At 45.3% G+C, this 26,507-nt stretch overlaps 2 protein-coding genes and 1 long non-coding RNA gene across 6 annotated transcripts in view; 1 reads left to right on the forward strand and 2 right to left on the reverse strand.

Moving 5' to 3' along the window:
- The window catches only part of MRPS28 (mitochondrial ribosomal protein S28), a 130,729-nt gene extending 128,560 nt beyond the window's left edge, over positions 1–2,169 (reverse strand). The window contains exon 1 of the mRNA XM_019549611.1: positions 1,957–2,169. Coding sequence (XP_019405156.1) covers positions 1,957–2,135 — 179 coding nt within the window. The 5' untranslated portion in view covers positions 2,136–2,169. The remainder of the gene's footprint in view (positions 1–1,956) is intronic.
- Positions 2,170–4,891: 2,722 nt separating this feature from the next.
- LOC109319825 overlaps positions 4,892–26,507 on the forward strand; it is a 61,194-nt gene continuing 39,578 nt past the window's right edge. The window contains exon 1 of the long non-coding RNA XR_002103636.1: positions 4,892–5,255. This is a non-coding gene — a long non-coding RNA (uncharacterized LOC109319825). The remainder of the gene's footprint in view (positions 5,256–26,507) is intronic.
- TPD52 (tumor protein D52) overlaps positions 9,833–26,507 on the reverse strand; it is a 52,514-nt gene continuing 35,839 nt past the window's right edge. For 2 of the 4 annotated variants that reach the window (XM_019549598.1, XM_019549573.1), the window contains exons 4-8: positions 24,642–24,743; positions 23,645–23,671; positions 17,404–17,445; positions 13,911–13,959; positions 9,833–11,064 (exon numbers count right to left, since the gene is read on the reverse strand). In XM_019549598.1, the coding sequence (XP_019405143.1) occupies positions 10,948–11,064; positions 13,911–13,959; positions 17,404–17,445; positions 23,645–23,671; positions 24,642–24,743 (337 nt within the window). In that variant the 3' untranslated portion in view covers positions 9,833–10,947. The remainder of the gene's footprint in view (positions 11,065–13,910; positions 13,960–17,403; positions 17,446–23,644; positions 23,672–24,641; positions 24,744–26,507) is intronic. The other 2 variants (XM_019549582.1, XM_019549590.1) reach the window with 2 other exon arrangements.

The following is a 26,507-nucleotide window of genomic DNA, read 5'->3' on the forward strand; positions in this document are numbered from 1 at the left end:
CTTAAAAAAGACCAGTGGTGCTAATGGATTTGGCCCCATGGGCAAGATGAACAGCATCTGCAGACAGATTGACCCCTCAGTCTCCTCCTTACCTCCTCCCCCTATTCATATGTTTTTCTTTATAAACTATTTAGATTTCAGATTGATAAACCTCTTCTACTGCTTTACACTTTTTCCCCAGGTGTAAACCTTACTCCGTGTTGATGAACAAGTTGCGCCTGTGTTTGTCCTGGAACAGAAATGTCTCAGAATTGGTATATATATATACACATCACACTTCAAATGAGGGTTTAGCAAGTGACTGAATGCAGTTCCACTTTTTTGCTATTGATACGATACAATCCCAGGGTAACCATTCAGATTCACTTTGCAATGTCCCAGGATAAACTGTTAGTACATCTCATCTCATAAACCCTTTCAGGATTCATGTCAGGACAACACTGCAGTCAAAATGACTGCACTTTGTCCTGGGAATAAATGGTTTATCCTAGAATAAAAAAGCGGCATCTATTTGCAGCCACTACCTGGTCTACTGCCAGCCTAAAGTCTACCGCCTATCAGAATAAACTTGTTTCCCTCTTCCCTTTACATCTGTCATCTGAGCAGTCCTCCTCTTGTAATTACCTTATGGATTCTTAATCTTTTTAGAAGAACCTTTTTAGGGTATGGACAGACACAAAGCTTGAACTATTCCAAGAATGTCACTGATTGGGAACCAATCACAAACTGCTAATGCTTCTAAGTGGGGACCCCCACTTCTTAAAGACTGCACCACTGCCAAAACACCACAAGGGGGGTAGTAAGGTACCCAAATCATCATGCATTCCAGGGGGTCAGTACCTGGAGTAGCCCCAGAATCACCCTAGATGGGGAGCAAGACACAAAGTGGCTGGATGCCAAGAAAGATACCACTGCCTGTAATTGCAGTTTCCTGCTTCCCTTTCTCAAAAAAATTAACTTAAAAATGCTGACTGAGCATTTGTTGAGGGGGGTGTTAACCCAAACCTATATGGTTGACTGGGCATGCATGGGAGGGAACAGCCTGGACCCCATCAAAGGAAATAGACCCTAGTGGGGAGGAGAGAGAGGGTGTGCCAGGCTCATTTAGAGCAGAAACATAGTAGGGCTGCCAGGAGCTGAGGGCAGGTGACCCTCTACTTTAGGTGGATGGGTAGTTGTGCCTGTAACACCTGTCAATTGCTGAGTGTGTAGCTGGGTAGGGGGCAGCGACAGGCAACAGAGCAGTTCCACAATGGGCCCTTTTTAGAAAAAAGGGCCATCAATTCCATGCCCAGTGTGAAATGAATCATTGTCCCTCATCCTCTGGGCTACACTCTTGCAGCCAGCCCTGGGACCAGCACAAGTGAAACACACTAAATGCTTTACAGTACGTGCAAAAACAGGTAGTCCTTTGGGCAGCCCCAGAGCACTCGCGGGAACCACAAACAGGGACCAAACATCCCCACCCCAGCACCTAGCTACCAACCACCACCCCAAACCTGGAACCCCCCACTCAGGGGCCCCAGCATACAAGTGAAACTGCCAGAGGCTTTCTACTCCCCCAATGCACCTTGCAACTGTAGGCACCACATGTCTGGGCAGCAGAGTCCCGCCTGCATCCCAGAGCAGCCCTATATTGCTGTGTGGAGTGGGGGAAGTCTGTACATCCCCCCCACGCCCATCTTCTCCTCTACAGGAGGGCGGCAGCGGGCTCTGGGGAGTCCGAGACCCTAGGCACGTCTGACGCTCAAACGCAGCTGAAGGCCTCTTCCCCCGCCAACAGGGCCCGGCACCGGCACCTCGGGGATGCCCCGCTCCAAGCCCCGCCCGCAGCTCTGGGGAGGCCCCGCCCCCAGACCCCGAGGCTGCGCGACGCCAGGGCCAGTCCCTGAGACAGACCAATCAACGGCTTATGTCGTCACGTGACCTCCCCGCCCTTCCCTCACCTGGCCCTGCAAGGCGCTGGTGACGCTACTTGGCTTCTCCTCTGGCGACTGTGCGGGTTCGGAGCCGCCCGGCGCATCCTCCGGGCCGCTGCTGCTGCTGCTGCTGCTACTGCTGCTCCGCCGGGCTGCGCCCACCAACAGCCGACCCCGTATGCGCGCGGCGGCGTGGAGCCAGCTCGGGGACGCCATGATGCTTCCGCGTGGGGGGCGGTGCGTGACCCATGACCCCGCGAGTCGCCCGCGCCAAGAGCCGTAGAGCGCCCGGAGGGCGGGCTAGAGCGTCGTCGCCTTGTGGGCGGGGCCCCTCCCCGAGGGAGGAGAAGCCCCCCCTCTTCCCCCGGGGCTGCTGGTGGTCCTTTAGCCCCACTTCCTGGTCGCTTGCGGGGGGTCGGGGCCGCGAGCGGAGTGGTGGGAAAGCTGGGGCGTGTGAAGCGGTGTCACGTGCCCAGCGCAGCCCCAACGCGGAGCTGGGCTGGGGGGGGAAATTCTTTTCCGGCCACCGCAAGCGTGCATCCGCGCTCGGGGCCGGGCCGAGCAGTGCCCCCAGGCTCTGCGTGCGGGACCGCCTACAGCCAGCCCTGCAGGCCTGCGGAAAGAGCAGGGTTTGGGCCGGGATGAGGGTGGAAATCCTTTTCGGGTCTCCCTAGACCACGTGTTTCCCTGTCCTGAACAAGCCTGGCCGAAGCTGGATTTGTGAGTGCCAGCCTGACAGCTGGCAACTACTGCCCAGGCCTTCCTAATAAATCAGGGTTACTGTATTTCCAGGTCCAAAGGAAGACACCTATTGTTGGCAGGGGGATGGTATATAACTGCGGGGGGCAGTGTTATGCCAGTACCCTGCTGCTGCTGGTTCACTTGCTCCTCATTCCCAAGACACAGGTCTCCCAGTCCTGCTTCTCACTCCTGACCGCTGGCCCTGCCAATGCCCCTCACCCCCCACCTGCAGGCCCCTGCTCCCTCCTGCCCTGCAGCATCTCCTGGCTGCCTTACCCACTGGCCCAGCCATGCAGCTCCCTGAAGGGCCCCCACCACCCACTTCCCCTGCTGGAGAGGCAAGTATATCCCCCACCTACCCCACCGTGCTTCAGCCCCAGCACCCTGACTGGGCAACTGGTGCCTCCCAAACCTGGGTGACCACCAGCAGGGCACAGCCCAGGGGGAGAGGCCCAGCAGCCAGTCACTGAGTGGCATAGCAGCAGCAGAAATGGCAGCACTTCAGTTACCAACAGAGCCAATTTAAGAGGGGGCACTCTCTATGCCCCCTGCCAGGTGCAGGGCTCACTGTCAGGGGGGCATCAGCACTCGAGGAGGATGCATGTCTCCCTGGTGCCCCCTTCCCATGGTGTCACTTATGACCCAGACTTCTTCCCCAGCAGCGGCAGACATGCATGTATCCCCACCCCTCAAGCCTTGGCCCTCCCACCCCCCACAGACTTACTTGCATGCAACAGCCAGAGCTGTTCCCAGCCTCCTGCCACCTGCAGGCTTGCCGTGTGTGTGCCCCTGTCTCCAATAGCCCTCCCCCTCTTCCCCCCCAGCCCCAAGCAGCTCCTTGCTAGAGCAAGCTGGGAAAAAGTACGGAGCTGAGCTGACCAAAATCGTGGACATTTAATCATATTTTTAAAAACCACTCAGATGGAGATTGGAAGATCCATAAACAGGATATGTCCGAGAAAATCCAGACATATGATAACCCTAAATAAATACTTAGCCCCAAATAAGAAGCTGAGTTTGGGCTTGGAATAAAGGTAGAAATCCTTTTTGGGTCACCAGAGCCATTGGGGAACTCTCCCGAAGAAGCCTGGGCAGGCCCCTGCGAACCCAAAGCTTGGCTTTTGCATGCCAGGCTGCCAATTCACAAGCCCCAAGGCCTGAATAAGGGAATGTGGGAGTAGAAAACAGGATGGCTGGAGGCTGCACAATAATGTTATTCTATTTAAGCTTTCTACAGGGTAGAATATTTTGCATACCTACCTAGTATGTCATCATCTACTAAGATAGAAGTTCTTTTCCTTGTGTTTAAAAACTTACAAGACCATTTGTTTTTTAAGTATTTCCTATTTTAAATGTAATATCAGAAATCTTGAAGCGCGTCCACACATTTGTCTGCAGAGGGAATTAGATGCATCACACTTAAAGTAGGTCAAGCTCCATGCATCCACAAAGTTTCCTTACATTTTTTTTACTGTAACTCCAGAAGTTCCCCGTGTCATTCTATACACCTGTTTCTTCCATGGTTTCCCTACAACCCTCACCTGAACACCAACATTTTGTCATGGACTTCACATCTACTGTCACCCCACACAGCTTGTTTTCCCTCTGTACAGGTGAAAAGTCACTCAGAGGATGCATCTATATATTCATTAATATGTAGTTGTTACTGCGTATTTAATTTAGTACTTGAATAGCCAAGTACTAAATAGATGCGCAGTAACTAGTGTTACTGTGCAGTAGTGCCAGCAAATGCCTTTTTAGTAACACTACTGCACAGTAGCCTAATAGTACTGCACAGTAGCATATTAGCACTGTCTCTGCTGTGATGTGCTACTGTGCAGTGTCATTAGGCTACTGCGCTCTTACCATCTCGTGTAGATGCACCCAGAGTGTCTGTATTCTAAACTGTAATGCTAAATCAGGCAGAGATGCGGGAGAGCACTACTATAGCAGAAACCAGAAACTACTGCCATCACCCACTGCTTGATGTATTGATTGGTTACAGAGGTTCTGTAGCTTGTAGATTTGCATTATAGGATAAATGTGATTTATTGGTTCCCCTCTGGGGTAGGCAAAATATGGCCCAAAGGCCACATCCAGCCCACCAGGCAATTCTGTCCTGCCCATGGGGTACCTAAAAAGTTTAGAAAATTAATATTTATCTGCTCCTGGCTGCCTGTCAAACGTGACAGGAGCCAAGGGCAGTAGGACCCAGGGGAAGTCTATATGCATATCTAGTTCTTTATCAAATTACTGAACTGTGCCTTCTCAAGTGCCAGTTGCTGGCTTTGCAGAGATGGTAATACCCTGTTCCCTTGTCCAAAAATCACTTTCTTATATTCTGTATTAGGGGATTTTGTATTTAACTAGATGGAATGCTGCCAGTTGAAACATGTCACCAGTTCTGATTAATTCAACAGAGAACATCAAAAACATTTGCAGATTTATCTGAGTTTGCTAAAACAAAGGTGTTGTCATTGCAGGTACAAAGGTGTTGGGGTAACATACACTCTGGCAACTATACTGTATGTTTCCACAAACGGGGGGGAGCCAGAGAGCCAGTGTTACCTTGATGGAATGTTAGAATCCAAAAAGGTAGGATGCAGAGATATGCCAGCAACTAAAGAGGTGTTCTCCATAGCTCCTAGGAAGGAAAGCATATTAAGCCATATTGTTCCTGTATAAATGTCTCAAAACAATAAGGATATCAGCAAGGATGTATACAGATAGTTAAATACAGACCAAAGCCTCACTCAGGGAATTAAGAACACTGCTGGTGCTAATGCAGGGCAGGTCAGGTTTGCCTGCTACAGTTAACTTACAGAATACAGAACTACTTGCAACTTAACACCAAGCGCTGGGTGGCAGCTAAATAACCTGGCAACCACTAGGCCAAATCCACATGAGCGGGGATGTTTGTTTCCCTGGGGACACCCATGCCACACACCCTCTGGCATGAAGCAGATTACCCCAGGTGGAGTAGAGGAGGCTGAGACCAACAACTGTGCTGGCCCCAGAAGTTTTACCTGAACGTGCAGTGTGTGGTGCCACAGATGGGTCTGTGCCACCACATACCTCACAGCTGTGCTCATCTGGACATGGCCCTAGGGTACTAATGCTTTGTACAGAAGAGCACCTTAGAAGCAGGTACTAGTCTTATCCCTAGTGAAGGAAAAATTGCCAACAAGTTGTGAAGTCCTCTATGATAGGGTAGATTGAGCTCTTTAATCTTCGTTGGCAACCAGTCTAGGAGGGAAGCCCCAAAAGATGAACAAATGGATGATCTCAAATGGATGATCTTCTTTGCTCCAGTAGCTTCTGTGGCCAAACTTGTTCCAAATGTACTGGTACCTGCCTTTCCTTTGGATTAAACCAGCAAGGCTAAGAGGAGGATGCTGGTGTGTGGGCAACTCATTGTCTCTATATACATGCTCAAGCTTTTGTGTCCTGAAAAGGTCACTCCAGCTTCACTGTATTTTCAAGTGAGGATTATGTTCAGCAAAGCTGATGTCTCCGCATAATTCTATTGTCTCGCAAGACAGATGCCTATTACTAGTAGTAATGGTGCTACTACTGTCATTTTCAGTTCTCATCTGTCTTCTGTGTTATGTTATTGGATGGAATAGTATGCATTCATACTGATAATGTATTTTTACAATCAATGCTGTATTTACCTGGAACCAAAATGGCTTTTAATGCAGGGTAATCACCTTAAATAGGTAAATTCCACACATGGAAAATTGGAAAATATTATAATTTTACAATTTTTTGTAATTTTCTGTGTATAGAATCTAATTATTGGAGGGCTGTCTTAAATCTGTTCCCACCTGTGGAGGGAGGCAAGCATCTTGCTCCTCTGCCACTTGCCCCTCATTCCTGCACCTTGTGACCTGTCCTCTGACCCATATCCTATCACTGTCCTCCCATTCACCTGCCCCCCGACCCAATTCCCTACCTGTGCTGTTGTCTGATACCCATCATGTGCTGCTATTCATCCCTGCTGCTGCCCAGTCCCCAGTACATGTTGCTTCCTCATTCCCTGCCTAATCATGAGCACATGCTGCTGCCCCACTCCCCACCTAATCCTCATGCAAACTACTGCCCTATCCCCCACCTGATCCTTGACTTGTATTCCTGCCTGATCCTGGACCTAGCTGGTAACAGTGCTGGCACTCAGATTAAAGATGAGAAGTTTTTCCCAATGTTGCATGAGGGGGTGGGAAATTGTTTTGGATTTGAGTAACTATAGTAATAAGTTAAGTTTGGAAAAATCAGTGTGGGTTTATATACAAACTGTATGTTTCCGCAAGAAAAAAAGGAAGGAAAGAAAATGTATAATGTTTGCTTTCCTGCTGGAAAGCAATTTAAATAAATGTGTTTTATTTTACCTTAAAAGTGTACAGACACAAAGTAGAAAACAGAAACGCTAAACAATTAACTTCACACATTCATGGTGAAAATACCTGGCAGGTGCTTATCCAAAAATCCTTATCGGTCTGTGTTTCTGTCTGAGAAGACTGTTGCATGTTGAATAAGAAAAAACAAAGAAGAAAAACCATACTGTAATTTTAATATGTTTATACCAGACCCAAGAAGTCAAATAATGCAGTGATGTCCCAAGGTCATTCAAGTAGGTTATATACTTATAGTGCTATATATTCAAAACATTCATAGTTGCATTTATGCATCTCTCTGATTACATTCTACATGGTTGACTATGGTTATGTTTCATCGCAAAAACTTTGTATATATTCTTTATCTGCATACCTTCATTATTATGCACATTTGAAGGCCTACTAGAGCCTGCTTTCACTATGTGTACTCTTGTGTCATACTGTTTGATGTTAAAGTGCACAATTGTAAAAGGCAGGTGAGAGAGTGTAAGATGAGAGGCAAGTTAAAAGGCAGATGAGATTTTGTGTCTACCAGCCCTCCCTTCCAAAACTGTGAAGTCTGGTGTTGACACCAAGTCATACAAAGGTGACCAAAAAGTCAGCCCCATTGTAACCCGAGCAATAGTCTGCTGTGGGGAGCTCCAGTTTTGGTGCAAAGCAAAAATGTGGGCAAAAAGGAGAGATTCCAGACAGGAGTCACTCCCTGAACATTTTCAATCAACTCCTCCTGTTAAAGGTGCTTCTGAGCACAGTACTCTGTAATGGGTCTAGGTGATTTATTATAGTTAAAACAATTGGAAAAAGTCCCAGAGCCTACCATAGATACAGGGCAGGACCTAAAAGATCTAGACCTCCATGGCAACCTGGAGAAGACCAGTAGGAAACCCTGGAAGGACAGAAGAGTGATGGATAACCCCAGCAGCGTGAAGAAACAGTGGAGACCCCCAGCAGAGCAACAGATCTTCGGTGGCATGGAAGAGTGGCAGATACGGTGGAGACCCCTGGCAAAATGAAGGAATGACAAAGACTCCTGGTGGAGCAGTGGAGACCTCTGGGGGTGGCATCCACAGCAGCTCTCCCTAGCATCGCTCTCTCGCATCAGAGTAACTAACTCTTGTGCAGACCTCCCTACCAGCCCTTGCTACTTTGGCTGGCATAGGTGGTAGAGTCCCAAGAAAAGGGCAGCAACACCTGATAGGGGTGGGCAAAATGGTGGATCTGACCAGAGACCAGACTCCATCTCCCAACAGCCTTTGTCTGCATTACTGTTGCCAGTTTCTATGAAGACTCCAGTAGTGGTGGGGCCATGACAGCACAGGGCCAAAGTTTTTATGAAGACCAGCACTGGCAGGGTGTGTGGCTGGGCAGGGAACTGCTCCAGGACCAGGGTTGGGATTTTGCAGCAGTGACAGCATGGCTCGGTGCAAGGGCTGAACTGTGATCTGCTGTCTGCATGCCCCTGCCCAGGGTGTGAGTAGCGGACTTCATCTGCCCACGAGTTCCAACAGCAGAGAGCAACAGGGCCCCTGGAGTGGGCCTCCCTACACAGCACTTACTACCAAGCTGATGCAGGAGTAAAGCCTACAGATGGCAGCCCTGAATGAGACTTCCTTCCCTAGCAACTCGATAGGTGGTAGCTCCCTTGGTTTGCCGCTGCATATGACTATGATCAATTTTGATCTACAGCTAAAGGTTAATAGTTAAGGTTTTGCTTAGGCTATACCCCTGCTCCTCTTTTCTGTACAATAAACCTGCTTTAACATTTGCTTGCAAGTGGGCAGAGTGTTTACATGAGAACACCCAATTCAAGTTATTTTACTGAGTTTGTGTCAGGGCTTGAGGTAAATTTGAAAAGTTGGTGTAAAACCCCTGTATTTGTACACAGCCATTCTTAATACCATTCAGTGCCTGGCAGAACAGCAACATACAGGCCTTACAGGGTGGGTGTCAGGTGGCAGCCTGGCACTCAAAAAATGAGCTTTGGGTCAGGCAGGGTCCTATCCAGTCTTCTTCAGCCAAGTCCCTCAGTGGTGGAGAGGTACGTTTCTGAGTGACCTGAAAAGGGTTTTGCTTCCCCAGCCCAAAAGAAGCTCCTTTGGGGCAAGGTACATACCATAGGCCTGGTGGGAGGGAGATGGCAACTGGCAGGCTGGCACATGAATACTAAGCTTCAGATTGGGAAGAAGCCTACTCAGGCTTCCTCATGAGATTCTCCCAGTGGCAGGGACATGTGGTTTAGGGTGACCCAAAAAGGATTTTACCCCATAATTGCAACCAAAACACAGCTCCTTGTTCAGGGAAATGTACACAGCATACAGGCCTGGAGGCCTGTCAGTAGGCATGCTGGTGCACAAAAACCAAGTTTAGGGTCAGGCAGCATCCGACCTAGGTTATCTCAAGCAAGTCTCCCAGTGGTTTGGGGTGAACTAAAAAGGATTTTCACCCATAATCCCAGCCCACAGTTCCTTATTCAGTGCCATAGGTAGGAGGGGGGCAGCGGGTGGCAGGCTGGTATGCAAAAACCAAGTTTTCAGTGGGGCTGGGACCTGCCCAGACTTCTTCAGGCAAGCCCCCTGAGCATGGAGACATGCTCTGTAGTGACCTAAAATGGGTTTTCCCCATAATCCCTGCACAAAGTCAGCTCCTTATTTGGGGCATTGTACACAGATCTGGGGGGCTGTCAGTTGGCAGACTTTGGATAGGGCACAGTCCTACTCAGACTCAATCAGAGGTGGTGATGTGTAGTTTAGGGTACCCGAAAAAATGTTGCCCCAGAAATCCCAGCCTAATCTCAGCTCTTTATTTGGGGCTATGTACTTGATACATGATATTATTTCACATTTTTATTCGTAAATATACATTTCAGATGAAATTCTAATTCTTTAGCTTTTTTAATTAATAGCTAACAACCTTTAATTGTGTAAAGATTACCTTTGAAAAAAGAACCAGGAATAAGAAACTAAAAATAAGGAACCAACTTCAGCCTCATCCTCTGCCCTGCTACAGTAATGATGCCACGCCACACATCTTAGTGCTCTGGTATGCACATGTTTCATACTTAAAAAGCACATCAAGGCCAAGGCCATTTTCCTATAGCAGCATGATTCAGGAATTAAGGGTAAGGAAAGAATTCCCAGTGTGACACAAATAAGAAGTGGCAAAGATACAAGACCAGCAACATGAGGCAACACACTTGCATTTGGGCTAAGCCAGAGAGATTCTATTAAGAGGATCCACAATTAAGTCAGCAAATCCCAACACAAGTTAGGATTGCCACCTTTAGGCTTCACCTCTGTCTATTATACAAGTAGCAGATCTGTTTACAACAGTAAAATGTCTTCGTATGATAACCTGCTTCAAGAATAACTTAGTTGTTGAAGCAGAAGTCCTCTTTCTTTTGCTAGCAGTAATTTTCCTAGTGTAATGTCCCACATTTGTTTCAGCACAGCATGTAACCTATCACAAAAGAATGAAGTACTGGAGCTTCTGTTTGAAGGCAAAATAGAAAATAGCAGGGCAAAGAAAAGATGCTTATATGTAGAAAGCTTTGGGCCCATCACCACAGCATTCAAAAGGAAGTTAAAGTTATAAAGCTGTATCTACAGTGCATCTAATGTTTTCAATGCAATACTATTAGACTTCCTTTAAATCAAAAATTAATCCTTTAAAAGGCATAAAAAATTCCCCTTCCCACAAAAAAAAGCTGAAGTAATGAGTTTTTCTTGCAAAAATATTTTGAACCCGCAGACAAGCTCTGTATCAACTACTTCGATAAAACAGCTGAGTGCTAAATAAAAGCACATCTGGTGGAAGTGGACAGCAGAAAACGTTACAAATGTGCTTAGTTTTTGCTTGCAGCATCCGGCAGTGGGTAGCAGGACAAAGGCAGGGTCTCACTGGGTCTCTTCCTGTGTCTGTTCTGCAATGGTTTCTGTGGCACTTGCATTGGCAGCTGAGTTCAAGACTTCTCCAAAGTCCCCCCCAGCAGGCTTGCCGCCTCCAACTTTAGACTAGAACACAGAGAAAAGAGAAAGGGTAACCCCATGCTAACAAGTTGATAATTTTTACAGTAAATTATGCTAATATCTGCAAGAAAGTTTACCTGGCCTGAATAAAATTTCCCATTTTCTCCAGAATCATAGTCTCTACAGTTGCTGACACTTAACTGGTATAATGGGATCTGATACCTGATCCCAATAATTATGCCTTCTGCCATACCACATGCATGGCAGGAGATACAATTATGGGACTGGGGATCAGATCTGATCCTGGGCCCACCCTGCACCAACAAATAATAAGTTGGGTACCCAGTGCTGAGTACCCAGCCAGAGCCTTGAATAACTGGTTAATCAAGCCTTAAGTGTAACATCTGCCACGGATGCTCAAGCAGCTCTCGATGCTGCTCAAGTGAAGTCACATGGGTACAAGAAGAAAGGACTGCCACTTTTACTTCCTTCAAGCGTTACAAGTCTCTTTTACAGCTTCCAGAGATGAACAATCCTTGCTCAGATTTGAGACACTTGGTATGCAAATACTTGGGGTGCATCAATAAAGATTTTCTTGGTCAATACCAATGGCAGATTATTAACCAGCCATATCAGCCAATACTGATCTGATAGCCAATTTACAGGAATACATCCTGGCAGCTTGGAGAGCAGCATCCAACCAGTAAACCTGTGGTGGGGGAAGAGTTGGGAAGGAAAGGAATGTGGAGGGGGTGGAGTGGGGAGATTTAGGCCCTCACAGTGTGGGAGGAAGTGGGGTAGGGGCAGGCACTGCCCTGCCAGGGCAGCAAATGCAACCCCTGGGATTGTGGCTGAGCCATAGATGGCTTGTCTGGTGAGGTGGCTCCCCACCATTGCATGCAACTCTGGGGGGGGCATGTGCCCCCCAGAACTGTGTGCGGGCAAGGGCAGACTGCCTGCTGTGGGCTTGGGGCTGCAACCAACCTCTTCCTGGTGGGGCGGGGCTGGGGCAGCTACAGGTAATTTTGGGGTGACTGTAGCCCACCCCATGGGCCCCCCTCCCAGTACTACCACTGTCTGCTCTGAGTGCAGCCCAGCCCCTTCTGCCAGAAAGAGGCTGGCATAACCCCTAGCCACAAGCTCACAACAGGCAGCTTGTCCTCACCCTGCACACAAAAAAAAGAGGGAGGCACATACCCCATGCCATCCCAGGGGTGCACGCAATCATGGGGAGCTGCCCACAGGTTCATCCCACTCCCAGGGTCACATTCACTGCCCTGGCTGGGCAGCACCTGCTCCTGCCCCACTCCCTCCCTCATCATGGGAGCCTCCATCTGCCTCCCATGACCTTTCCCTCCCCACCACTTAGTGGCCAGACACTGCTCTCCAAGCTGCTGGGCCACATTCGTCACTATGTGCATACTTCGACTACATGAACATGCATGGCATTTATTGGTGATGCCAGTCAAAAAAAGCCAACGGCCGATAACGTTAAATTTTCCTGTTATCGGTGCCAAACCAATATGCAAGATATATTGGTACACCTCTAGCAAATATGTTTTATATAGACTGTAGAATGTACAACTTTAAAATAGAGTCATGCACTTGTTCACACTCATTTAGAGATTCTGGAATATGATACAAGCCAAGCCTTTTTCCTCATTGCTCAAAAGAGCACTGAGCAACTTCAAGGAAGCAGCCTGAAGTTCTCTTGTTTTAATGAAGCATAATTTCAGCTCCATCCTTTGCATAGAGATTGCAGCATATTTATTCCATTCCACACCTATATGCCTTATGTACCTGACCCTACTACTCCCCATCTAGAAAGGTGAGCCTTTGAGGGAACAGAAAGAGCAGATCCTGAGCTCATGTACACTGTGATTAGCCATGGTATAAAGGCAGAAACTTCTTATTTACTTTTCACCTACCCCACTGCTACTATATAAAAAGAAACCAACAGTTCCATTTTATACAGGGTTTCTTACTGGAACAAGTATAACACTAATTTAGGCTGCATTCCTCATTAATTTCAGTCACCTCACCTTAGAGTAAGGCTTAAGACGATAGATAGAACACTTGAGTGTACTATACCTCAGAAGTTTCAGTCCAAAAGCTTGAAAATTCAATGTTACGGAAATCAGCTTTTATTGACAACGTTAGCGGACCAGGGAGTAACTAAAGGCATCTCCTGTGGTAGCCAGCTCATACTTTTATTACTACACCCTTACTTCTCGTCACTGTATTCTGTTTAGACCTTCACAGTATTTGACTCTATGGCTGCATCCAGACAAGCATGGCTGTGCAGTGTGGCACCTCAGACATGTCTGTGGCACCTCATACCACATGTTCAGTTGTTCTCCATGCTGCAATGGAGCAGTGTGGAGGGGTTTTTTGACCCCTGAGTATCCAGGGGATCAAGAAAACCTATGGGGAAAAAGTGAAGCAGCATGCACAATTCAAAAGCAGAGACGGGCCTCCTAGAGCTGTGCTGCAGCTGCCAGCCACGCTCTCCATGGCAGAATTGCTGCTGCTGCTGCCGCCGCCCTGAGAGAGCCCCAGTACCCCAGGTAACGCTGCTGGTGTCAGCACAGTACTGGCCCTAGCCTGGCCTGCCATGCCTGGTGCAACTTGCTGTGTGCCAAAGCACATGTGGCAGAACCATTCCCCAGGGATGACTAGCAGTAGTGCAAGGTGTGCCACCGCCAGTTGTTCCCAGGGAACCAAATGCCCACACCATCTGTGGACACGGCATAGGAGACAGTTGCAAAACTGCTACTGGAGTTATACAAGGAAGGGATCGGAGCACCAGGTCTTGTATATGGAAGAAAGCTTTAGGTTTCTTCACAACTGATTCCAGGAGTACCAGAAGTTCACAGCTACTTGGGACTTACCTTTAGGTTTTCAACCTTTTCTTCAAAAGACTTGAAAGTTGGAGAGTTTCTAGAAGCCAAAACAAACAAAACCCCATTAATTAAGAATTCATCCACAAAAGAAAAAGAAACATACTTCTTGATTTCCCCGTCTGATGCATTTTGAACACTGCTCTCAGATATTACCTTATTAAATATACTAAAGTCTTTATTCTCTGAAAACGCTAACTTATATTCAACCAAGGTTCTCTCCAAGCTGCAAGTGAGCATGGCCGCACACAATTTAATACCATACCTCACAGTAACTTATAAACACCACGCACCCACCTGGAGAGGAGCTGGGCCGTGGCACGGTAAGGTGAGGTAGGGGCTGGTGCAGGCTCTGCCAGCCCTGCTTTGCTCCCCAGCCCTGATGCCATGTGCCTCCTCACTTCCAGAGGCGAGGCAGGGGTGGGGGCTGGAGCTGGCATGGGCTCTACTGGCTCCAGGGGACTGCACCGCTCCCCAGCCCCGAGTCCATGAATCTCCTCACTCCCAGAGCAAGGACACATGCAGAGCTCAGCTTCCCCAGATCTCAGATTAAATGCTGCAGGCAGCAGTGGCTCGAGGTATTTCACTCTTCTTCAGACAGCACATTACTCTCCCAGCAACAGTGTTTACAAAGCCCAATGCACTGTAGTCAGATTTACTCTGGTTACCCATAGCAGGGAAAAATGCGTGGGGCAGAGCAGGATGGTGCAGAACCTGGGTCTGCATCAGAGGAAAAGGAGCAGGCGCAAGGAATCATTCCTAACCATGATGCAGTTTGGAGGTGCTGGTTATAGCTGTGTTGGTCTAAGGCAGGGGCAGGTAATTATTTTGGGTGGAGGGCCACTTACTGAGTTTTGGCAAGCCATTGAGGCCTGCATGACAGGCAGCCCAGGGCAGATAAATATTCATTTTCTGAATTTTTTAGGGACCCCACAGGCCAGATAAAATGGCATGGCGGGCCACATCCAGCCCCCAGGCTGCATTTTGCCCACTCCTGGTCTAAGGACATAGGCAGACAAAGTGCTCTGGGTAAATTATATCACATGTACCCAAAGCACTTTGTCTAACCATGACATAAGATTTCTGCATCATGAATGGGGAGTCCCCATTACCGGCTCCAGGGAACTGCTCTGCTCCCAAGCCCCCAGTCTTGTGCTTAGAGGATTATTCCAAAATCCACTGCCTGAGGATCCACTGCATGATAACTCTAGTCTATTAGGCTTAGTGTAGTCCAGATCCAGGCTTAGCAGAAGGGGGAGGTGGGACCAAAGTGGCGCACTCATGGACCACTACACCTTGGAGGGAACATTGCATTCAACCTAGGTTTTAAGTAGAAAAGTTTCATCTTAAAAAAAGAAAACAACCCAAATCTGAAAATTACTGGCAAGCTGAGCAGTTTGTTTTTACGCTGGAGAATAGAAACATACTTTGTAATGGCAGATTTTATGCTGGTGTCACACAGAAGAGAATTAAATGATGGGACCATTTCAAGGAAGCAGACACTGTACAACAGTAGGTTTTAAACTGGAGATTTCTCATTAGGTCTTCAAATGAACTTTTGAATTAGAGAATTTGTCAGTCGGTTCAGCAGAACAATTTAGTAGTTACTTAGCAGCTTGACTAACTTGATAACTGTTATATGCAGCTTGTTATAGAGGTTTCTAGAAAACTTAAGAAACTATTAAAAACTCAGGCTAGAAACAGATGTTGCTAAAAGAAGCAGATTAGCTTTGTGAAGACATATCAGCACAGCTGATCCTCTTAACTGCACAAAAAACACATGTTGCTCCCTGTCCCATCCTTTGACACTGCTGGACAACAGGTGATGCGTGCTCCCAGAACTTAAGGAGCCTAGTCCCACACACCCCAGAATTCCCATGCACGATCAGGCACTTCAAGCCCCAGAAGCACCTGCCCAGCTTTTACCACTCGGAGACATCCCCAGAATCTGCAGGGCACATCTCCAAGAGCAGGGCAAGTCAGAGGTTTTCCCATTTAAGAGACTTGCCCCTGGGATTTCCCAGGAGTACCTCTGTAAGTGGGAAAATACCAGCTTTTGTCCCTTTTACAGAGACGCTCGGGGCACCTGTCCGTAAGCGAGGAAAGCTGGGCAGGTGCTTCCGGCACTTACGGAGGCTGATCCCATATGAAAATTCCCAGGGTATACGTGCTCTGGGGGACTGGATCATGTATCTGGGGAGGCTGAATAGTGTAGGCAACTCCAGGCTACCTTAAAGCAAATGGACACTTTCTGCTAAATAGCAACACTAATTAATACCGTACTTATCATGCTCAAAAATTTTGGGCACTTATGGTACGACAAGGGGCATCGACATCTGTTTGGTTTGCCTCTGTGCCATCTTTAAAAAATTTAAGGCAGCACAAAGGCAATGTCTGTTTCCAGCCAAGGTGAATTTCAACTAAGCATAACTTACAAGAAAACATGGATCTCGTTGCCAGACAGTGTGATATATCAAGCTCACAAAGGAGCTTCTAGTCCATCCCTCTGACTAGAGTTAGCAGTAATCAACAGTAATAAGTAAGCCAATATGTAATAGGGAAGGGAAAAAATAAGTCTGTGTAAACTGTGGGCAAGATAAACACAATACAATGTATGGATGAGTGTTAAGAGAAGGCCCACTGATGTAAAAATAAGGAGTTTTGCCTTCCAGGGTCAAGTAGTCACCCAGAGTTTTTGTATCCAACTGCCAGCAAATTTGCTCTGGTGACCTGCAAAATATCTTGCATACCTTACCTTTCTGCAGAGACTGAAAAAATACCTGCCTTCAGTGAGCAAGGTTTGGGGTTCTGTATTGTGTTCTTCATGCTTTATTTAGGCTATGAAAAAAATATTAAGACTAACTTCTGCTTGATATCCACTTACATTCCCACACAGTCTTATATACTGTGTGCATGTATACAACTCAGGTTTGTAAAACTGATATTAATCTAGAAAGAAATTGCCTGTGCATGTCTTTTGATCTTGAGGAAACTGGAAGGTTGTTGCCAGCCAGGAAGTAACAGAAGAGAGAAGCAAGAAAATTAAAGCCAGCAAAGGAAGAAAAAAAAATCAAACTACGTAAGCAAGGCCACATTCTTATAGATTAAGCAGAAATAATTAAACACACCTCTATTTCAGAAGATTTGTAAAAGACCATTCTAAATTTGCAGTAGTTTTAGTGGTATAACTTTCCTAAAAGGAAAATAATAAATTCAGATTCTCATACCACAGCAGAGACACGTGATTTGTCACGTCCAAGATATGCAAAGCCAAAAGACTACTTGTTCAACAAAAAGCTTTCTGCAGAGACTATGCTGCATGCTTTTCTTTAAAAACAAGAAACCAAAAAACCAGGATGTTTCCATTACTTAAAAAAAGAAGTTATCCCTATCCTCACCCCCTAACAAGAGCCAACAAATCAAAAGATTCCTAGTAAAGGTTACACACACCCAACCAACTGGATTACACAATATCATACATTACCTCATAACGGGCATGCTAATTGAATGTTGTATGGAGCGTATACTAAGTGCCAGCATTAAGAAAAGAGAAAGCAAGAAATTAGTGAACAATTATGAAAAGTAATTTGCTTAGAAACCTTTAGTCTCTGATCTCATGCACATAAACATTATCTTCAAGTATGGGAAGAAAAATTCTCATACAGTAACTGCTTCTTCAAGGGCAAAGAAGTGACAGCCATGCGCATTCCTATACAGCATAGCAAGAGAGCAGCAGCACTTTAAAAGAATAAATTAAGTCATCATGCCAGTTAAAAGCACACACTCTGTTTGCATAGCTGCAACATAGTTCCTTCACTCTCATATATATTAATTTTTCAGGCATTGAGAAACATGCTACATTCACAGTTCTAGTACCATTAAGTGGGAAGTTAATACCAAAGCCTTATTATTCAAAACTTCCTCCCACTGAAAAACTGAAAGTCTTACCCTTGCTCTAAAATACTATTGCTAGGAACTGCAGGACTCCTATTGCACTTTATGGATTTTTTAAAACACATGGAAATAAGTAGCACTTCAGGAGCTGAACATCTGGCATTTAGTAGCAAGATTTAATAGTTAAATTTTGTGGATTGTTCATACATTATTTTATTTAAATGATTAAAGCCTAGTCATTCAGACCTGGGTGTTTCAACCCTGTTCTGGATGAACACTTCTTTAGCCTCTATCAATGCTGTCAGAGGGTCACCATCATAGTTTGTAGCAAGATGGGCAATCAGAAACTAAATAGCCACCAGATGAATTTCAGCAATAATGATGTAAACAACCCTAATCCCACCCCCTAGAAAAAAAAAAAATCTTTGCATCCTCATATTTTTTCTTAATATATCTAGTTCTATATGATCAAAGTGATTCTTATACTAGCTGGAGGCCGTACCACTTCCTGTAGAGAAGCTGTTAGCCACAAAACTTTTACAACTATACCTGGAATGACTATTCTAGACTAGGGAATCCATCCCTAACAGCTGCTAGCTATTCATCTTATTTCTGAGGGAAACCGAGTCTCCAGTAAGTGACCCAATATTCTAGTAAAGCCAGATTGATCCTAATAAAAAATTTCCAGATTAGGAAACCTGAAAAGATGTGTTTTTGGATGTGCTCAGACACCAAAGAGGGGACAATAGTTTACATTAAAAAAAAAAAGTTTTAAAGACAAGGAGACACTTTGCTAAGTGAATTCACAATTGAAGTTTTTTGGGAGTAGTGCTACATACTGAGAGTGTCTACAGAGTGCACACTGTACACAGCAGCATGAACTGGTAGCTGGTGTAATCTGATAATCTTTACTCCAGCCATGATGTCTTGTTCTTTTCTTCTTCCAACCACTGCTTTACTTTATATGTACCTGGTTAGATGATCCAACTTTGGATTTTCAGGGTGATTTCCCCCTACTTCAAGACAAGTCTTATTTCCACATCAAGTCCCATGATGTTATTAGAGAATTACTAGATTCCAGTTTTGCATCAATATATTCTCTAATGCACTCCGTACTTACATTTCTCCAGTATTGGTCAGCCACCTCCCTCACCCTGTAACAGGTTCTCACTTCTAGATGTGAAAATGTAAGAATAAGGGTGTGACATCTGTTCTCCCCCTTCAACTACATCCTACAAACCCACTCACAGAGGAGAACAACTGAGGGCTGCCACGCACAGAGGAGAACAACTGAAGGCTGCTCTGTGGATGGCAATTACAACATTGTCTTTTGAGACAGCATTCTAGGAACAGTTTAATTTCTGCAGCACCATAAACCATATTTGTTACATAGAACAAGGAATAATTAATTATGCAAAAGTCAACTACTCAAGAAAATTAATGACTCAACCCAACCCAAACTTAGAATCAAAGTTATTCTCAATTTAGATACAGGTAGCCCCCGCTTAATGCTCTTAGTTAGTTCCGTGAAAATTGAGTGTTAAGCGGAACTGCGTTAAGCGAAACCTATTTCCCCATAGGCAATAATGCAAATAGAAATAATTGCTTACTGCTGCTTCTTACCATAGCTTCTCACCATCACCACCCCCCATGCCTCCACCTGCCTGCTCCAGCCCCATGTGCCAGCCCACGGCCTGCACTCCTGCCAGCTCCAGCACCACAGGGCCCCGCTCTCACTGCTTCTCTCCACCACCACTTCTCCTCATCCACCAGCTGCTCCGGCCCATGTGCCAGCCCACAGCCTGTGCTCCTGCCCGCTCCAGCACTCTGGCAGGGGCCCCGCACTCATGCACGCTCCCCCCCGGCACACACACACACTTACTGCTTCTTGCTGCAGACACTTCTCCCCACACCCCCTGCTCCTGCTGCCCTGGCCTGGGGCCCTGCGGCACCAAGCTCATTCCCACCTACCCACTCACTGCCACTCACCGTTTCTTGCCACCACTACTGCTTCACCGAGCACTATAGTGGAACTGGCTCAGCATTAAGCGAGGTATTAATTTTAAATGAGCGCTATAGTGCTAAGTGAAACCGTGTTAAGCGGGGGTTGCCTGTAATTTGATTTCACAATGTGATTTGCAATAGGGTTTAAGGTAAGGTCTACAGCTTCCACTGTAATCAAGATGAATGGGAGATACTGCAGTATAATGGGAATGACTATTTTCCACCTTTATAAAACTTTAAAGATACAAGATTAATATGATAGGAACAAGTAGTTGGGGGGAAGCAAGAAACCATTACTTCCCCCCAAGACACAATGTCATGTTCCATTTCTTTGTCACTCCCTGAACTACTCCATAAAAGGTGAAGGATACAAAGGACAAATAAGGTCCATTTGTATCATCACCACTAAGTGGTTAAAGACAATAAAAAACACGAATTATGTTCTCCTACAGCCCTGTACAAACCCCACGTCTTGCCTTGAAAGCTCTTTCATACAGAAAACGCATCTTGCAGAGAATAACTTTTGAAAGTTACCCAAGGTGTCAATATAGGGTGCTAGATGTTTTCTAACCATGAGGTACAGTCTTTGCCAGAGAGCTACATCCAAGATGGAAGCACATCACAAATATGGCTAGAATTTAGATAATCCCAAGTTATCCCCACTTGTCTCCTATCTAGCCATCATCATCAAAGAATGTCTTGTAGGTATATTAAAAGGTAATCCTTAGGAATAACTAAGGAACAAATAAAATGTTTCAAGATTAGTTTGGGGGACAACCAATGCTTAAAGGATGGGGCAAATTTATAAGGTAAGAAATTACAATTTTTATACAAATGCCTAGTGTGGTACAAAGGGGAGCAGATTTGATCACAAATGTCTGAACATCAGGCACAGGATAGTATTGTCAGCAGATGAGAAGAATGCAACAGAATTTGGGTCATTTTTCATAGCCAAAAAACCCAGCCAATTGACATCCTCATCCACTGGAGGACATAAGGAGGCTTAATTAAGACAAAGGTAAAATTCAGCACAAGAGTTAAAAAGTTGAAGCAATATGAATGGAGAAAAGGAAGAAATCAGGAGACAACCAAAGATAGGAGCTCACTGGACACTCCCCTTATGGGGGAAGAAGAGGAAGAGAGAAAAAGCTCAGCAAGAATGAAGAGTGATTGGTGGAATAGCTGAGAGGGGAATGAGTTGCAAAAACAAAGAGGTCAAAATCCAAGTAACAGAAAGATGAAGGGGGAAAAAGAGTCAAGACAGATGCACCTATTGGAAGCTGCAGGAGTAACGTCAGTGGAATAGGGAGGGCAGAAGCTGAACTGAGTAGAAGCAGAACGAAGTGATTATAGATAATACATAACACATTCATAAATGAGTGGAAGGTAAGATTGTTAAGAGGTAGGGTGAATCAAAAATATGTTTGTTTTTTTTTTTGGGGGGGGGGGGGGGGGGACCGTTATTTTTAAAGGAGATGGAAACAACTTGCTTGCCAGTGCTAAGGAATCTGAAGACAGGACTCTGGGGAAATTTTCTAGACACTAGGCTATTGGGCAAGAGGCAGTCATCACTCCCTCCTGAAGAGGGAGGGAGACAGAAGGGATCACAGATTTGCATCCTGAGGGAAGACTTGTTCTCAGGTAGCCTTGTAAGCGGCTGCACAGTATTAAGGGACACCCTCCCACCAGCACCACTCATTCTGCATTTCCTACCAGCTACTTCAAGCACCCTTCATACTGTGTTTTATGACCATTACTTATATGCCCCCTGCTCAGGAAAACAAGTTCCATTAGGCAGCAGAGCACATAAAAAGTTAAGCACTGTAAAAACCATGTCTCCCTTGTGACTCTAGCCAATGGAACACTGTTTCAAGGAGGCTGGAAGCAGCAGAAGTCTCCACCAGTTCCACCACAACCCCTTGGTGGAGAGCTAAAAAAACTCAGATCCAGAAGACATACCACCAACGCCCAGCAGCCATACACTTAAGAGGAAGCACAACTGCATCCTTGCAGTTAGGGCACTTGCTCAGGAGCAAGGAACTTAGTCTTCACCCCAGATTTTTTTTAAAACCAGTGAGTTCTGAATGCAACACATACAAGCATTCCTGGGTGCAGAGATCAGGACCTCCCACCATCCCTCCCCAGTACTGTGGCCATTCCACTACAGCACCACACTCCTCCTTCTAGGCCTAATGAATCTCAGTCTTTATTGCAGTGGCACAGCTTCAGTTGCCTTTAGTACCCCTGCTCCTCATACCTGGCGGTTAGGGCAGTCTCAACACAGGCTCAGACCTGCTTGGGCTAAAGCAGACTCAAACCTTCCATTCCCAAGGAAGTGTTCTATGCACAAGAGCACTGTACATACCTGCATGTGGCAGCACCCTTTTCTCCTCCATTCATGTTTAAGAGTGAGCCCTGCTCAGTTCTTCCAGAGAAGTGATCAAGGAACCTATCCTAAAAGGGTAGATATTCTGGCTTATAGAGTCCAGGTAGATGAAAGGTACCAGACTCAGAGCTAGAGGGAAGTACTAAACTTCACAGTGAAGAGGGAAATCACACACACCCCTGGGCTTGGCATTTCCTATTGACTAACCCTAGCTGAATCAAATGTAAAAGATTTTTTCAAACGGCCTTCGAGGTGTACAGCTCTCCCCATGAAATGCATACAGCACTTCGGAGCCTCCCATAAAAGTAATGCTAGAATCCACTGTGGGGGACTGGTGCCAAAATAACTTGTAGGCTCTCAAGTCCCTTACTGGATCTAGCACTTGGAGAAAGTAGTAAAAAGACCACTGTTAGAGTGATTCTGCAGCTGCAGTCCAAAGAAGATCAAACATCAGCAATATCAAGATAGAAGAGGAAAAAAATGATTAGGAATAGCACAGACCTATTAAATGCAACTCTTTAGCCACTGGAGTCAAGCAACATCTAGACAGCATATATTAAAATGACAGCTTATTTTGCTAGATACTAGATTTGATGTATAGATGTATGAATATTTGTTATACATGGTTGATAAGATTTCTAGATACAGAGTCATTTAATTCTGTAGCATATTATCCTTTACTAACTCTAGTATACTAATCTTTTACAGAGGGGAAGAAGGAGATCCCATGACTATTCAGCTTAAGCAAGCAGTTCCAAGTGTTCACTGTTCTTTACACAACATTTAGATTAATGTAATCCACTGAAGTCTATTTACATTTAACATTAAGCATATAGTTTGCATTGGCTTTTCAGTTGGTTGCAAGTCAGATTCATCTCAAATTAAAGACAGTGTGCCTGGGATTCCAAAAACAGTAAATACAAGAAATAATTTAGTTAGGTAAACACAGGTTTACATTAGTTTCATGTGCATTGACACTCAAGTGTTGTGACAACCTAATTACTGAACAGCTATTTTGATGGAAGGACACCAGAAGGAAAATTGCTAATCTATCAAGCCACAAGACAGAAATACAAACAACAGACCAGAACTTTGATTCAGACATTAGAGGAAGGAATTTGGCATGCCATTGACCTTTTCATAGGTCTCCTTTCAAAATCCACATTTCAAGAACTGTTCTCTCTCCTGCAAACAGCTTTCTTCCTTTCACTTTCTGAAAATCTGATTTCCTATTTGTTTAGAAACTGCTCAAATGTATAGTTTATTTGCACTCCTGAAATTATAGGCTGGGTTACTCCACTTTTAGGAAAAAAAGTATTTTAATTACATTAACCTACATAAAATATTGCCTTTAGATTATGAAACCAATTAAGAATTTTAAACGTGTAAACAGTCTGATGAACTACATGCTGAATTTTAACAACTCTTATTCCTACCTTACCTAAAGGAATGTGAAAATGCCTGCAGTCTGCAGGATGCCAGAGTAAGCATTAAAAAAAGAAAGGAAGTTCTGATAAATCTGTAGAAAAAAAAGTTTCAATTGCGTAGCTACTCTTCAAACATTCTCATTCACTTATAGAAGCAAGAAAGAGGTAAATGGCAGCACTTGACATACAGGCCTGACTTTATTACTTTGTTTCAAATACAGCTAAAGGTTATGAGGCTACATTAAACTGAAGTTAAGTGAACCAAATTATTTGACCATTAATGCAAGACAAGCTACCACAGCAGCCAAACAAATTAAGAAGAATTCTGTAGATACCTGTACTGAGAACTGCAATTTCTATTATTTGTGTAAACAGGTGGATGGCAAGTAAATACTCAAGTAAAATAATTTACACAGATTATTATTGTATGAATAAAATTGGCACAGTTTGATACTGTGACAATTACTAGCTTTTAAAAACTTGGATACTGAAAATAGTTTGTGAAAGGTAATAAAACCAGGCCCTTGATATGAAGGTAGGAGTAGCTTACAAGTATTTATGTGAAACATTATTTAAACAATGCAAGACAAAAAAACCTGACCCTATCCATAAAAAAAAAAAAATGCACGTTTCTAAGAAACTTAAGACATAACTACAGTGTAATGTGCATCCTTTGGCTGAAATAGTGAGAAGTTGGCTAAAAGAACAGATGCAATGACACCACAAGGGCACAGCTGAAAATACTTCTATAATCCCGATGGGTGACAAAGGTGCTATCGAGCTGTCTTGCATACGTAAATCCACTGATGTGGAAGAAAATTGTGCAGAGGTTTTACAAGCAAATTCCACAAGGGCATTTCTATTCAACAGCAAAGTGCTCCGAGAGGCTACACTTTATCATGTCTCCAAGTTACTTACATCACAAAATTTCATTACATTGGTGAGAAAGCATTACTATTTTAAAATGTCAGCAAAGTATATTGTATACATTTTATGCATAAGGAAACATACTTCACATCTTCCAGCTTCTTAGTGATGACTGAGCCAACAGATGAAAAAGCAGCAGAGGCCTTCTGCCCAGCCTGAGAGAGGGTTTCTGATGTCTTCTTATACCTACATTCAAAACAATATATTGAAACAATAGAATAAAAATCCCTAGAATTTATTCTAGGAATTGTAGGAGGCTTAGCAAGAGTCTCAAGCAAATCCCAAGAAACATATGCATTTGACTAAAAGACGATGGATAACCAACTTGACTTGGAAACAGATGATTATGATCCTTTCTGGCCTTAAGAGTTATTAACCTTACTCTGAAACTTGAGTTGACAACAATGTAAGCTTCTTTCTAGGGGGGAAAAAAAAGTCTTTGATTAATTTGCTTATTTGACATGAAGTTAGATACAAGTATGTGGTGTCACTAAGAAAATATTACAGCTACATGTTAACTGCTGCAAGTTGAAACTAAGGAGACTGTGACAGGGCAGGACCTAGGGGTGCCGTGAACTTCCCTAGCGTCCCCTACCGTGCCAAGTTGGTGTCAATGCACCCTCACCATCTCACCCACCACGTCTTTGATGTTAGCAGTGTTTAAGGGAGGCTGCCTTTCTGTCCTCTTTGACACAGTGCCCTGATGTATCCCAGTCTGTGCTCTGTCTTGGGTGACTCAGTGCACTAAAACCTCAGGGGCTACGCATGGCTCCAGCCACCCCTGTACCAAACCCCAAGCCTCGCAGATGTACTGGACGTTGTTTGGTCAATCCCTATCCGTGCCTTCATGGGCGCCCCCCGGCTTCTCTCGCCATTGCCTGTGCCCTCACGGGTTCCCTGCCTCGCGACTATGCCCGCACTGGGGGCTCCTCCCACAATGGTGCCTGCACTGGGGGCTTGCCTTGCAAATCGTTGCCCCGCAGAGGCTGGGGTCGATACACCCCTAAACACTGTCCCCTCTCTGGCACCGGGGTCCCCACACTACCATGGAGCCCCTATGAGGCCTCCTTCAACCCTCAACAGCCTCACCCAGTCCTCTGGTGTAACAACAAATAACCAAAACAATAACGCAAGCCAATCGGCTATAACTCAAATCTAAGCCTCCTGGCCAAAGTGTTCTCTAAATCATGCAACATCTCACACCCGTAAAACTAGCGATTTGTACCTCCAGTCCTTTCCCTTATCCCCTTTCAGGGCCAAGCTCTTTTCCTTGGTCTAACAGTATTCCTTCGGGCCGGCTGGGAGAGGGAGGGAGAGAGCGCACCCATAACCTCCTGTCTGTTTTATGGTGGTTGGCCCTGCCCCTTCCGGTCAGCTGACCCACCAGGTGCTGGCCCTTAGCTCCTCCTGGTTGCCCCTAGCAACCAGCACCTGCGCCCATACTGCTGCTTTTTAGTAAGCACCTCAGTGCCCTGCTACAGAGACACGCAAAGCATTTGATCTGAGCCTTCAGGAGGCGGAGAAGCTTCTTGGCCACATATGCATACACAGACATACAACACAGCCCTGCAATCTATTAAGCCACTCAAAGTCAGGGTAAATTTCTGCCCTTCAAAAGCATATAGTAATTTTACACTATATAGAACTTGTATCTGCTCCTACTCAGTTTCATCCCAGGATAATCATTTGCTCCATGCAGACAGGCTTCCTTGCCACCTATTGGCCAGGCACAGTAATAGCATCTGAGGCAGCCAGCAAAGGGAGAATTGCAAATGTGACCTGTTGTTACTACAGGAAGTGAATACAGAGTAAAATCCAAAGTAAATTGTTACATTCTTACTTTGAACTAATCTTATCTCAGGTCTGCACCTTAAAACAGTTAAGTGTCCTCACAGCTCTAGTGGCAGAATGCAGGTTTTTTTGTTTGGTTTTTTTTTTTTTGGGGGGGGG

This window comes from Crocodylus porosus, unplaced genomic scaffold (assembly GCF_001723895.1).
Source record: "Crocodylus porosus isolate Cpor-Errol unplaced genomic scaffold, CroPor_comp1, whole genome shotgun sequence".
Taxonomy (NCBI): domain Eukaryota; kingdom Metazoa; phylum Chordata; order Crocodylia; family Crocodylidae; genus Crocodylus; species Crocodylus porosus.